The 13,355-nt window shown below is 46.4% G+C and overlaps 1 protein-coding gene across 1 annotated transcript; it reads left to right on the top strand.

Moving 5' to 3' along the window:
* The first annotated feature begins 942 nt into the window (after positions 1-942).
* On the top strand, positions 943-12,436 carry eci1 (enoyl-CoA delta isomerase 1). The gene is made up of 7 exons (XM_060046014.1): positions 943-1,109; positions 2,404-2,520; positions 3,388-3,515; positions 5,094-5,240; positions 8,930-9,051; positions 10,901-11,079; positions 12,150-12,436. Exons 1-7 carry the CDS (start codon positions 1,067-1,069, stop codon positions 12,314-12,316), a joined length of 903 nt encoding a protein of 300 aa, XP_059901997.1. The 5' UTR covers positions 943-1,066; the 3' UTR covers positions 12,317-12,436.
* Positions 12,437-13,355: the final 919 nt, after the last annotated feature.

Raw genomic sequence — 13,355 nt, 5'->3', positions numbered from 1 at the left:
TGTGTCTCTCAGGGTAAAGCGACCTCCCCTCCTCATCTCTCCTTCTTTGAGCTTTTCTTCCCAGTATTTCGCTGTTCAGATCCTACTCTTTTGTTTTGCTTCTAAGCAGATGTGTCGAAAGTGCAACTTTCTACATAGATAGATAGATAGATAGATAGACACTTTATTGATCCCTTACATGTGAAAACTGCCAAGTTTACACAAATTAATTGTATTGTCACCTGAGCCAGATTATGCTGTCGATATCAGTATGTTTGTCCTTCTCCTTTTGAAGAAGTCTGAATGTTTTATATATAAATATATAATATTTATTACTACTAATGTTACGAATGGTAATAATTTCCATCATGCGTGTGAGTTTGTGTGTGTGCGCATCATTTTGTGAATTGTTAATAATGAATTGATGGTATACGCTTCATTGTAGCTCAGATATTCCGTCTTCCTACAAGGAAAATCGAATCCCTACATCTGAAATGGGAACGAATTATCAACACACCATTTAGGCCTGAATGTTAATGGTTGTAATTTTAATCGGGCCACCCATACGATGAAGAAAACACAGATTGTATGAAGTGTTATGAATTTAAAACATTCAGCATAACAGTAGAGTAGGTGGTTAAATCGAAACAATTAAACGTTAGTGTTTTTATGAGCTGTTTATTATTATATATTATTATTAAATGATCATATATATTATTATATTCTGTATTATTCTGTGCATATATATATATACATATATATATATATATATGAGCTGTTTAACGCTCAGGGCCGTTATTATTTTATAGTAATATTATTATATATATATGATTATCTATCTATAGAATATATATATATTATTGTGTGTGTGTATATATATATATATATATATATATATATATATATATATATATATATATATATATATATATATATAATATTATATGATATCTCTCAGGGTCGCAGATGACGCGTAGCATGGGCGGAGTTAACGCGGACCGCCTCTTCCTTGTGCGAACCGGGGGAAGTCTAGTCTAACCTTTTTTCTTGTATTATTTTCATTTATCAACTAAACCTTCAGGACAGCATGGCGAACGCGCTGAGGAGACTCTCTAAGTGCGGCGTTGCAGGTAAACACATGTTAATAGAATATGGATTTAACTAAGCATGACATCTTGTCACATGCATGAGAGACGACTAGATAATGTGTGCGAACTGGAACAAAGGTCAATGTTTTACAATGCAGCTCCTATCTGCTGTTATACTTGGTTATCTTATATATTATATATACACCAAGCACGCACAGGTGCTCATGATCCTGCAGTCCTACGAAGTGATCTAAATCATGATCCTGCAGTCCTACAAAGTGTTCTAAATCATGATCCTGCAGTCCTACGAAGTGATCTAAATCATGATCCTGCAGTCCTACGATCTGATCTAAATCATGATCCTGCAGTTTTACAATATCCTCTAAATAAGATTTGTGAAAGTTTTACAACCAACAACATATTAAGGCATACAAATACAAGTCATCTATACGTTGGAGTTAAATTTAAAGCTAAAACAACGAGACAACATTGTCAACATATCAAAGCAGATAAACCATTACGATTATACAATGTATGGAACAAACCCTAACAGAAATCGTTACAAGTCGAAGAGCCTTGTTATGAAAGCATAAAGTATGCATGTTCTAGAGTCCATAGAAGTTCAGGGATATTTAAAGTTTTTTAAGGTCACTACGTCATTGAGGACCAAAACCGACTTCTGTTTTAGATGCATAATAAAGTTTCAAGTTGATGGCTTTTCTTTATTTATTAGAATAAAATAGATTCAGATTTAGAGTTTATTTTATGCATCTTTTTCTACAAATAGGCCTACACAAGAGTCAATCTGTAGGCTTGGTTCCTCAACAGTCACATAGCAGCAAAAATACAAGATAAAGTAAATAAGCTAGAGATAAAGATCAGTAAAAAAAAAAAAAAAATGTATGTAAAGGTAGCAGTATCAATAGATCACATTAATAAATAATAATAAAGTAAGTATTAATAGTTGGAAAACCTGAACAGTGGAACTAAAAGTAGTGAGACGTAGTAAAGTGTAAGTGTTAAGTGTTCAAATGGTAATGGTGCCAGCCACGATTGATCGTATAGTGGAAAACTGTGTGCAAATTCCAGAAAAATAAACTGTTGCCTGGGGTCTACTATTAGACTAATATTATATTAAAATAGAATATAAGTTAGACTATTCTAGTCCTTACAACTAAAACACGATTTAATTTTCTAGTATAATCATTTTGTTTTGATAAGTTATCCAGTTCCTACTTTAAGAATACTGATATCTTTTCAATGAATCATTGCTACTTACTCAACTATGTCACACTATAAGAAACAATAAACTGATCCATTCCTTTCTTTTTCAAAGGGTTCCTGCCTCAGGTTTTCTCAAGACATGGACCTCGAACCCTCCCACACTTGGTTTGTCAGAAGAGGAACAACAGCACTTCCTCCAAGATTAAAGTAGATCTTGACCCAAGCACAGGTATTTTTGTGTGTCTTCTGTTAAAGTCATGATATGTGTGTTTTCTGCGTTAAATATAAAAAACGACTAGACCTATTCTAAATATTTAATTTTCTTGTGTACGACATTATCCCAAATGTTTCCATGCCTTGCCCCCGCAGTGGTTTCAGAACAGCAGCGTCTGACCAATCGCTTAAGAGGAGCCCGCCATTTAGGGTTAGGGTTAGCTAACCCCTGCACCTTGTGTTATTCACTAAAGGGGGTTAGAGTTAGCTAACCCCTGCACCTTGTGTTATTCACTAAAGTGGGTTAGGGTTAGCTAACCCCTTCACCTTGTGTTATTCATTAAAGTGGGTTAGGGTTAGGGTTAGCTAACCCCTTCACCTTGTGTTATTCACTAAAGTGGGTTAGGGTTAGCTAACCCCTGCACCTTGTGTTATTCATTAAAGTGGGTTAGGGTTAGCTAACCCCTTCACCTTGTGTTATTCATTAAAGTGGGTTAGGGTTAGCTAACCCCTGCACCTTGTGTTATTCATTAAAGTGGGTTAGGGTTAGCTAACCCCTTCACCTTGTGTTATTCATTAAAGTGGGTTAGGGTTAGGGTTAGCTAACCCCTTCACCTTGTGTTATTCACTAAAGTGGGTTAGGGTTAGCTAACCCCTGCACCTTGTGTTATTCATTAAAGTGGGTTAGGGTTAGCTAACCCCTTCACCTTGTGTTATTCATTAAAGTGGGTTAGGGTTAGCTAACCCCTGCACCTTGTGTTATTCATTAAAGTGGGTTAGGGTTAGCTAACCCCTTCACCTTGTGTTATTCATTAAAGTGGGTTAGGGTTAGCTAACCCCTTCACCTTGTGTTATTCATTAAAGTGGGTTTGGCCTCTTGTAGGAGTAGCAGTTATGTGGATGCAGAGCCCACCTGTCAACAGCCTGAACCTGGATCTTTTGACAGAGTTCACCACAACACTGGAGAAGCTTGAGATGGATAAGAGCTGTCGTGGAGTTATCATCACCTCAGTAGGTCCACACGCTTTACAGACAGGGAACACTTGTTCAACCTCACTGTCTACTTGGGTTGTACCAAGCTGGCAACTGTTGTTTTGATATCCCGACATCCATCCATGCGTAGTGTCGGCTTAGCTCAGGTAGGGCGGGTTAGTCGTAACCAGTAGGTTGCTCGCTAGCTGAGTGTCGAGGTGTCCCTGAGCAAGGCACCTCCCCCTAACTGCTCCCAACAAGATGGCTGTAGCCTTGCACGCTTGACTCCGCCGTCGCTGTGTGAATGGTTGTAAGTCGCTTTGGATAAAAGCGTCTGATAAATGTAAATGTGTTAGGCAAATCCTTTTTTATACAATTTATATAGGAATATAAAAATTAGTGCTGTCAGTTTAATGCGTTATTAACGGCGTTAACGCAAACCAATTTTAAGGCTCGTTTGGCTTTGCAAACGTTGTAGGTTTTTCACCTGCTGTCTAGCAACAACTCACGTTAGGAAAAACGACAACACCATACCGGATCTAGCTACACCGGAAACAAAACAACAAGCACGACGCACAAACTTGTGTGTGTGTTTGTGTGTCACTGTGTTCGAGCCTGCACGTGAGTTCAATGTTGTCATTAGCTGTTATGTCTTTCTGACCAATCGCAGTTCAAGGCCCACCTGGGCTGTACCACTTCGGGAGGGGCCGCCCAGTTACTCCCCTCTGGACAAAATCGACTTGGTTGCGACGTTGACAGTTTGTGAGTGTTGCGTCTGTTGAGTGAGTGAAAGGTTGCGGGCACACAGCTCAGGCTGCCGGACGGCGCCGCAAGGAACTTTTATAAACGCAACATTGTTATCCCGCAGTAATCAGCCCGACAGCCCCGAAACGTTAACGGCCCACCGGGAATTCACCAGACTCTCCCGATTACCACTCCGCCACCGTGTGTGTGTGTGTGTGTGTGTGTGTGTGTGTGTGTGTGTGTGTGTGTGTGTGTGTGTGTGTGTGTGTGTGTGTGTGTGTGTGTGTGTGGGCGTTATTCGATAGCCTGGTAATGTGTATAGGCCAACGTACGGTAGGAATATCATACTGGTTTAAATGTTATTTTATTTCCCATCTTTGCTGAGAAAATATTTTTATTCGAAAGTTCAGTGATTGAAACAAATAAAAGCCTGGGCTATTGAAGTTTTACGGTAGGCCTACCACTGTCATGCACCTACCCGATGTCAAGTGGACCGGGTTGAATTCACTGCGGGTCTCTCTTCTTACTGTCCTTCTCAACACTCTCTGATTTCACTAAAAGGCTAGCAGCACGAAATCAAGGGATATTTAGAATAGAAAAAAATGTGAGATGAATCGAGATAACTATGACATTAATGCGATTCAATATTTTAATCGCTTGACAGCACTAATAAAAATATAAGATACGATTGTCGTTTTATCTCGCCTGTCATTATATTCAATTCAATTCAATTTTATTTGTATAGCCCTTAATCACCATTACAGTCTCAATTATATCCATGTAATTGGTGATGATGTTTCCAATGTTTTACAAATGCAATGTGTCTCAACAACCCACAGACTAACATCCGTATTTCATCTTGTGTCCATCTAGTCTCTCCCAAAGATATTTTCTGCTGGGCTTGACATCCTGGAGATGTACCAAACAAGCCCGGAACACTGCGGGGAATTCTGGAAAGCAGTGCAGGAGCTGTGGCTCAACCTCTACGGCTCCAAATTAACCACCATAGCAGCGATCAATGTGAGTGCCCGGATTTAGCCCCTAATGGATGGAGCGGCTTAACCCTAGGACAGGGATGGGCAACTTTCATGATAAAGAGGGCCACATTTTTCATCATAACCATCGGAGGGCCACATGACTGCACACTTCAACTAAACGTGAGCTGAGAGAAGCTACACAATTTTGAATTTGGTAGATATGATTTCCTGTATTCTGGTGCATTTTGGGGATGGCCACTACCTAAAAAATCATCCAGAATCATAACCTATGTACGGTATGTTAATTGAACCAACATACATTCATTTCATGTTTTCCATGCTCAAACAGCCACATGAATGGTCAGTATTTTTATCAGTGCAAAGGGCTCACATACATCATCATTCAATGAAGTCAAAAAACTGAAAAACAGTGGCCCAACATTAAGTGCAACAACTCAATGAACTCAAACCCAACAAGCAGTTGTAGTAGTTAGCGACTTAAGTGGATATCTTTAATGACTGATATCGCTTCTAAGCAAACTAGACACATGGGTTTGCCTTCGATTTCTATGAATTCTTCTCATCTTTCTTGACCGAGTTTTCTGTAACTCGATCAATTATTATTATTCTTTATTTTTTATATATGTATTTTTTTTATTATGTGCGGGCCTGACTGAGTGAGGAGGCGGGCCGCACTGAGTGAGGATGCGGGCCTGACTGAGTGAGGATGCGGGCCTGACTGAGTGAGGATGCGGGCCGCCAGTTGCCCATCTCTGCCCTAGGAGAACATTTAGCCCCTAATAGATGGAGAGCCTTTACCCTAGGAGAACATTTAGCCCCTAGGAGCAAGGAGCTGCATTAATAATAATAATAATACAGTTTATTTGTAGAGCAAATCTCAAAGGGAGAAAAAAGGGTTGTTAAAACAAATAATACATAGGCAGTAAAAGAGAAATTAGCAAAAGGCTTTTTTAAAAAGATAAGTCTTAAGGTTTAGTTTAAAAACAGCTGTAGTCTGGGGGGCCTTCAGGTGGTCAGGGAGGGCGTTCCATAGTCTGGGGGCCTTCAGGTGGTCAGGGGGGGCCTTCAGGTGGTCAGGGGGGGCCTTCAGGTGGTCAGGGAGGGCGTTCCATAGTCTGGGGGCCTTCAGGTGGTCAGGGAGGGCGTTCCATAGTCTGGGGGCCTTCAGGTGGTCAGGGAGGGCGTTCCATAGTCTGGGGGCCTTCAGGTGGTCAGGGAGGGGGTTCCATAGTCTGGGGGCCTTCAGGTGGTCAGGGGGGGCCATAGTCTGGGGGCCTTCAGGTGGTCAGGGGGGGCGTTCCATAGTCTGGGGGGCCTTCAGGTGGTCAGGGAGGGGGTTCCATAGTCTGGGGGCCTTCAGGTGGTCAGGGGGGGCGTTCCATAGTCTGGGGGCCTTCAGGTGGTCAGGGAGGGCCATAGTCTGGGGGCCTTCAGGTGGTCAGGGAGGGCGTTCCATAGTCTGGGGGCCTTCAGGTGGTCAGGGAGGGCGTTCCATAGTCTGGGGGGCCTTCAGGTGGTCAGGGAGGGGGTTCCATAGTCTGGGGGCCTTCAGGTGGTCAGGGGGGGCGTTCCATAGTCTGGGGGCCTTCAGGTGGTCAGGGAGGGCGTTCCATAGTCTGGGGGCCTTCAGGTGGTCAGGGGGGGCGTTCCATAGTCTGGGGGCCTTCAGGTGGTCAGGGAGGGCCATAGTCTGGGGGCCTTCAGGTGGTCAGGGAGGGCGTTCCATAGTCTGGGGGCCTTCAGGTGGTCAGGGAGGGCGTGTCATAGTCTGGGGGCCTTCAGGTGGTCAGGGAGGGCGTTCCATAGTCTGGGGGCCTTCAGGTGGTCAGGGGGGGCCATAGTCTGGGGGCCTTCAGGTGGTCAGGGAGGGCCATAGTCTGGGGGCCTTCAGGTGGTCAGGGAGGGCGTTCCATAGTCTGGGGGCCTTCAGGTGGTCAGGGAGGGCGTTCCATAGTCTGGGGGCCTTCAGGTGGTCAGGGAGGGCGTTCCATAGTCTGGGGGCCTTCAGGTGGTCAGGGGGGGGGTTCCATAGTCTGGGGGCCTTCAGGTGGTCAGGGAGGGCGTTCCATAGTCTGGGGGCCTTCAGGTGGTCAGGGAGGGGGTTCCATAGTCTGGGGGCCTTCAGGTGGTCAGGGAGGGCGTTCCATAGTCTGGGGGCCTTCAGGTGGTCAGGGGGGGCGTTCCATAGTCTGGGGGGCCTTCAGGTGGTCAGGGAGGGCGTTCCATAGTCTGGGGGGCCTTCAGGTGGTCAGGGAGGGCCATAGTCTGGGGGGCCTTCAGGTGGTCAGGGAGGGCGTTCCATAGTCTGGGGGCCTTCAGGTGGTCAGGGGGGGCGTTCCATAGTCTGGGGGCCTTCAGGTGGTCAGGGAGGGCGTTCCATAGTCTGGGGGGCCTTCAGGTGGTCAGGGGGGGGCGTTCCATAGTCTGGGGGGCCTTCAGGTGGTCAGGGAGGGCGTTCCATAGTCTGGGGGGCCTTCAGGTGGTCAGGGGGGGCGTTCCATAGTCTGGGGGCAGCAGCGGAGAAAGCCCGATCGCCCACGGTGTGGAGTTTGCTCTTAGGTGGTCTGAGGGTGCTGCATGTCTGTGGGTGCCCTGGTGGGTGGGGAGGGAGACCTTGTATTCAATTCTGAATGTGACGGTGTGCATTAACCCTACTCTTACCCTACTCTGTCCACGCTAACCTTACTAACCACTAGGGGGGGGGGAAATATGCATCTTCGATGCATCGTGATTCTTTCTAGAATGATTCTGTCTCGTTGCAGATAAATTATTAATCGGAATTAAAAAAAAAGAAAAGTTTATGTGTATTTTTTGCCTGCTGCAACATTCTGTTCGCCAGAGAGGGATAATTTTAGTAATTTTGGAATTATTAAATGTATCTTCAGTGTGTATTGGCCAATCTGATTGTCTTGACACAATTGCGATTCAGCCTACGCATAGCATGCACGCAAACTCACTGCCGGACACAAGAACTCCTTCTAATTCCAGAGCAGCTTTTTCTTTAATGGCATAGAAAAGAAAGATTAGAAAGAAAAGAAAACTGAAACTTATTTTTTCCATGCTTCCATATTGTGTTGTAATGCAAGCTGCATTGATTATTGCATTGTTCATAGAAAGTCATATTTGTGACAAAAGCTTTTTCTCTAATAAAATATGAGATAAGTTAATTCATCAGTTGATGTCTTTAATGGTCATCACAAAAGTAGAAGGTGATTAGCAAACTCTGAGTAGCAAACCCAGATGTATATATTTTTGAAAATCACGTATGGAAATGTACATAAAAAAAACAATTTAGATGAACATATAGATGAACATATGTGTAACTCAGGGCATATAAAGAAAGTAATTACTTTTCCTCCATTGAAACCCATTCATATCTTTCGATCTCGTTGTCCCATGGGCTCTACCGGATGGGCCGTAAATTCGCCGCTCTATGCAGTTAGCACCTACTGCTCCCCTTGTGGCCACTCCCTGTATTTGTTTTTTGTCACGAAAGGACAGAGTACTGCGGGGGCTAGGTTATTTAAGCATTTTAAAAGTCATTTAAAAGAAAAGAGAACCATATATAGCAAACAAATTAGATGTTCATAATGAGGTGTGTGTGTGTGTGTGTGTGTGTGTGTGTGTGTGTGTGTGTGTGTGTGTGTGTGTGTGTGTGTGTGTGTGTGTGTGTGTGTGTGTGTGTGTGTGTGTGTGTGTGTGTGTGTCCAGGGTTCCAGCCCAGCTGGCGGCTGCCTGGTCTCCATCTCCTGTGATTACCGGGTCATGGCGGATAACCCTCGCTACAGCATCGGCCTCAACGAGACGCTGCTGGGCATCGTAGCGCCTTATTGGTCGGGACATGTGATGATCAATTGTTTTCAATTCTTTCTTCCCCTTTTTAACCCTTTCATTTCATTTTTCATTAACGTATAGAATTCCTAAAAGCAGAAGATGTGAATTGACTCTGATATTTAAGTAACATTTCAACAAGGGAAGACCCAAATGCAAATTGAACGGTTGTAAGTATAATAATCAAAATGTCCTGCGTTCCAGCGGGAATTTGAACACTGACATTTAATTTAAAAATAAAATCTAGGAAGGAGGGGGTTCAGTTATCCTATTATATCCTATACTATTTTCAATTATCTTGCCATTATGTGTCCAGGAAATGTAGCCCTCTCTCAGACTCGGCAATCAACATCAATGATATCAACTGCTGCACAGAAAGATCTCCACACAGCTTAGGGTTGGGTAGCACCCCAAAGAGCTCCACACAGTTTAGGGTTAGGGTAGCCCCCCAAAGAGCTCCACACAGCTTAGGGTTAGGGTAGCACCCCAAAGAGCTCCACGCAGCTTAGGGTTAGGGTAGCACCCCAAAGAGCTCCACACAGCTTAGGGTTAGGGTAGCACCCCAAAGAGCTCCACGCAGCTTAGGGTTAGGGTAGCCCCCCAAAGAGCTCCACACAGCTTAGGGTTAGGGTAGCACCCCAAAGAGCTCCACGCAGCTTAGGGTTAGGGTAGCCCCCCAAAGAGCTCCACACAGCTTAGGGTTAGGGTAGCACCCCAAAGAGCTCCACACAGCTTAGGGTTAGGGTAGCACCCCAAAGAGCTCCACACAGCTTAGGGTTAGGGTAGCACCCCAAAGAGCTCCACACAGCTTAGGGTTAGGGTAGCACCCCAAAGAGCTCCACGCAGCTTAGGGTTAGGGTAGCACCCCAAAGAGCTCCACACAGCTTAGGGTTAGGGTTAGGGTAGCACCCCAAAGAGCTCCACACAGCTTAGGGTTAGGGTAGCCCCCCAAAGAGCTCCACGCAGCTTAGGGTTAGGGTAGCACCCCAAAGAGCTCCACACAGCTTAGGGTTAGGGTTAGGGTAGCACCCCAAAGAGCTCCACACAGCTTAGGGTTAGGGTAGCACCCCAAAGAGCTCCACACAGCTTAGGGTTGGGTAGCACCCCAAAGAGCTCCACGCAGCTTAGGGTTAGGGTAGCACCCCAAAGAGCTCCACGCAGCTTAGGGTTAGGGTAGCCCCCCAAAGAGCTCCACACAGTTTAGGGTTAGGGTAGCACCCCAAAGAGCTCCACGCAGCTTAGGGTTAGGGTAGCCCCCCAAAGAGCTCCACACAGTTTAGGGTTAGGGTAGCACCCCAAAGAGCTCCACGCAGCTTAGGGTTAGGGTAGCACCCCAAAGAGCTCCACACAGCTTAGGGTTAGGGTAGCACCCCAAAGAGCTCCACACAGTTTAGGGTTAGGGTAGCACCCCAAAGAGCTCCACACAGCTTAGGGTTAGGGTTAGGGTAGCACCCCAAAGAGCTCCACGCAGCTTAGGGTTGGGTAGCACCCCAAAGAGCTCCACGCAGCTTAGGGTTAGGGTAGCACCCCAAAGAGCTCCACGCAGCTTAGGGTTAGGGTAGCACCCCAAAGAGCTCCACGCAGCTTAGGGTTAGGGTAGCCCCCCAAAGAGCTCCACACAGCTTAGGGTTAGGGTAGCACCCCAAAGAGCTCCACGCAGCTTAGGGTTAGGGTAGCCCCCCAAAGAGCTCATCAAATAAACGGGGACTGGGCACAGTGGAACATTCAAAACATGGATTGACTCCATTGTTCTCTTACTTATAATCGATGCTGACGATCATATAAGACACAGTTCAACTTTCAATAAAAACAAACCTTAAGGAGGAGGGATTGCGTCTGGTTCTCCCCCAGGTTTAAAGACACCATGGCGAACACCGTGGGGCACCGCACCACCGAGCTGGCTCTGGCACTGGGCAAGCTGTACTCGGCCCCCGAGGCCCTGACGATCGGACTGGTGGATGAACTGGTACCAGAAGACCAGGTGGTGAACACAGCCGCCCAGACCATGGGCAAGTGGCTCGCCATCGATGGTATGAACTAGAGTACCGTCCTAGAGCCGTAACCCTAATCCTTCAGGGGTTACCAGTGCAACAGGCTACCACAGGTTAAGGCTAACTCTAACCAGTGGTACGGGCTACCACAGGTTAGTGTTATCCCTAACCAGTGGTACGGGATACCACAGCTTAGCGTTAACCTTAACCAGGGAAACAGGCTACCACAGGTTAGGGTTAACTCTAACCCTACACAGTGGTACGGGCTACCAAAAGTTTGTTTTATCCCTAACCAGTGGTACGGGCTACCACAGGTTAGTGTTAACCCTAACCAGTGGTACGGGCTACCAAAAGTTAGCGTTAACCCTAACCAGTGGTACGGGCTACCACAGGTTAGTGTTAACCCTAACCAGTGGTACGGGCTACCACAGGTTAGGGCTAACTAACCAGTGCTACAGGATACCACAGCTTAGCGTTAACCTTAACCAGGGAAACAGGCTACCACAGGTTAACACTAACCAGTGGTACGGGCTACCAGAAGTTTAGCGTTAACCCTAACCAGTGACACAGGATACCACAGGTTAGGGTTAACTCTAACCCTACACAGTGGTACGGGCTACCAAAAGTTAGCGTTAACCCTAACCAGTGGTACGGGCTACCAAAAGTTAGCGTTAACCCTAACCAGTAGTACGGGCTACCAGAAGTTTAGCGTTAACCCTAACCGGTGTAACAGGCTACCACAGGTTAGGGTTAACCCTAACCAGTGGTACGGGCTACCACAGGTTAGGGTTAACCCTAACCAGTGGTACGGGCTACCACAGGTTAGCGTTAACCCTAACCCTACTCAATGGTACGGGCTACCACAGGTTAGGGTTAACCCTTTAGCGTTTAGCTGGTTACCGTTAAAACCAACCAGTGGTACTGGCTACCTCCGGTTAGCACAGGTTCACCCATACAGTTAGTATGTTCCCATACAAATGTTCCTGCTTGTTCAGATAGAGAAAACATCTGTGTTCCCCACCTGGCTCTTGAAGAGCTCCTAACAGCTGGGTGAACGCGGCCTCACCACCACCTTAGTGATAACACCTGGCACCTCCTTTTCCTCTCAGAGCACGCTAGGCAGGTGACCAAGGCCATGATGAGGAAGCCCACCATCGACAAGCTGCTGTCCAACAGGGAGGCCGACGTCCACAACTTTGTGAGCTTCATCACCCAAGCCTCCGTCCAGAAGTCCCTCGGCATGTACCTGAAGATGCTGAAGAACAGAAAGGGTTAAAAGTAGAGAGCATTCAGAGACTTTGTTATCACACTGTTTGAGCTTTACTGTGTTTTACTACGTAAAATGCATAGAAATGTCCTTGATGTCCTGCTAACAATAAACTAAATTCTAACTGAATGATGCATTTTGGAATCCATTTTTCCATACGTTCATGTGATCGTTCTATTAGCAGATCTCTGCCACTAGCAGATCTCTGCCACGCACAGAGTCACACACAGGAAAACACACACACAAACTACACACAAACACACAAACTACACACACGTACACAAACTACACACAAAGTCCTTCTCCCACATGTAGGCGGACTCCTCCCCCTTACCCTGTAGGCAGACTCCTCCCCCTTACCCTGTAGGCAGACTCCTCCCCCTAACCCTCACCCTGTAGACAGACTCCTCCCCCTAACCCTCACCCTGTAGGCAGACTCCTCCCCCTAACCCTCACCCTGTAGGCAGACTCCTCCCCCTAACCCTCACCCTGGAGGCAGACTCCTCCCCCCTAACCCTAACCCTGTAGGCAGACTCCTCCCCCTAACCCTGTAGGCAGACTCCTCCCCCTAAGCCTGACTGACAGGTGACTGGAAGTTCAGCTGTTAGGATCCAGGGAGAAGAGGAGGGGGGATTTGACGAAGCCTTTAGGGGAGTCGGTGGTCCGCGTGTCAGAGACATGGACCTTCAGCCCTAACCCAAGCCCTAACCATCAGGACCTTCAGCCCTAACCCAAGCCCTAACCATCAGGACCTTCAGCCCTAACCCCAACCTCCACCCCAGCAGGGGCAGCTGGGAGAGCTAGTCTTGCAGCAGGCCCGGGAGGATGGTGTTTAAGGATGGTGGTGTTGAAGGGTGGTGGTGTTGAAGGGTGATGGTGTTGAAAGGTGGTGGTGTTGAAGGGTGATGGTATTGAAGGGTGGTGATGTTGAAGGGTGGTGGTGTTTAAGGCTGATGGTGTTGAAGGAGGATGGTGTTGAAGGATGATGGTGTTCAATGCGTAGATTCCTGCAACTTGTTGGATGAGGCTTGAGTCTGAATGGTCCTCA

The sequence above is a fragment of the Gadus macrocephalus genome, chromosome 2 (genome assembly GCF_031168955.1).
Source record: "Gadus macrocephalus chromosome 2, ASM3116895v1".
In the NCBI taxonomy this organism is placed as follows: domain Eukaryota; kingdom Metazoa; phylum Chordata; class Actinopteri; order Gadiformes; family Gadidae; genus Gadus; species Gadus macrocephalus.
Note: the sequence above shows the minus strand (reverse complement) of the source record. Positions and strands in the feature narration are given on the sequence as shown.

Bases quoted from the DNA above. Each gene is read 5' to 3' on its own strand.
- eci1 (XM_060046014.1), top strand. From the start codon at position 1,067: ATGGCGAACGCGCTGAGGAGACTCTCTAAGTGCGGCGTTGCAG. The intron at 1,110-2,403 runs GTAAACACATGT...TCTTTTTCAAAG, and splicing joins CTCTAAGTGCGGCGTTGCAG to GGTTCCTGCCTCAGGTTTTC. The intron at 2,521-3,387 runs GTATTTTTGTGT...GGCCTCTTGTAG, and splicing joins AGATCTTGACCCAAGCACAG to GAGTAGCAGTTATGTGGATG.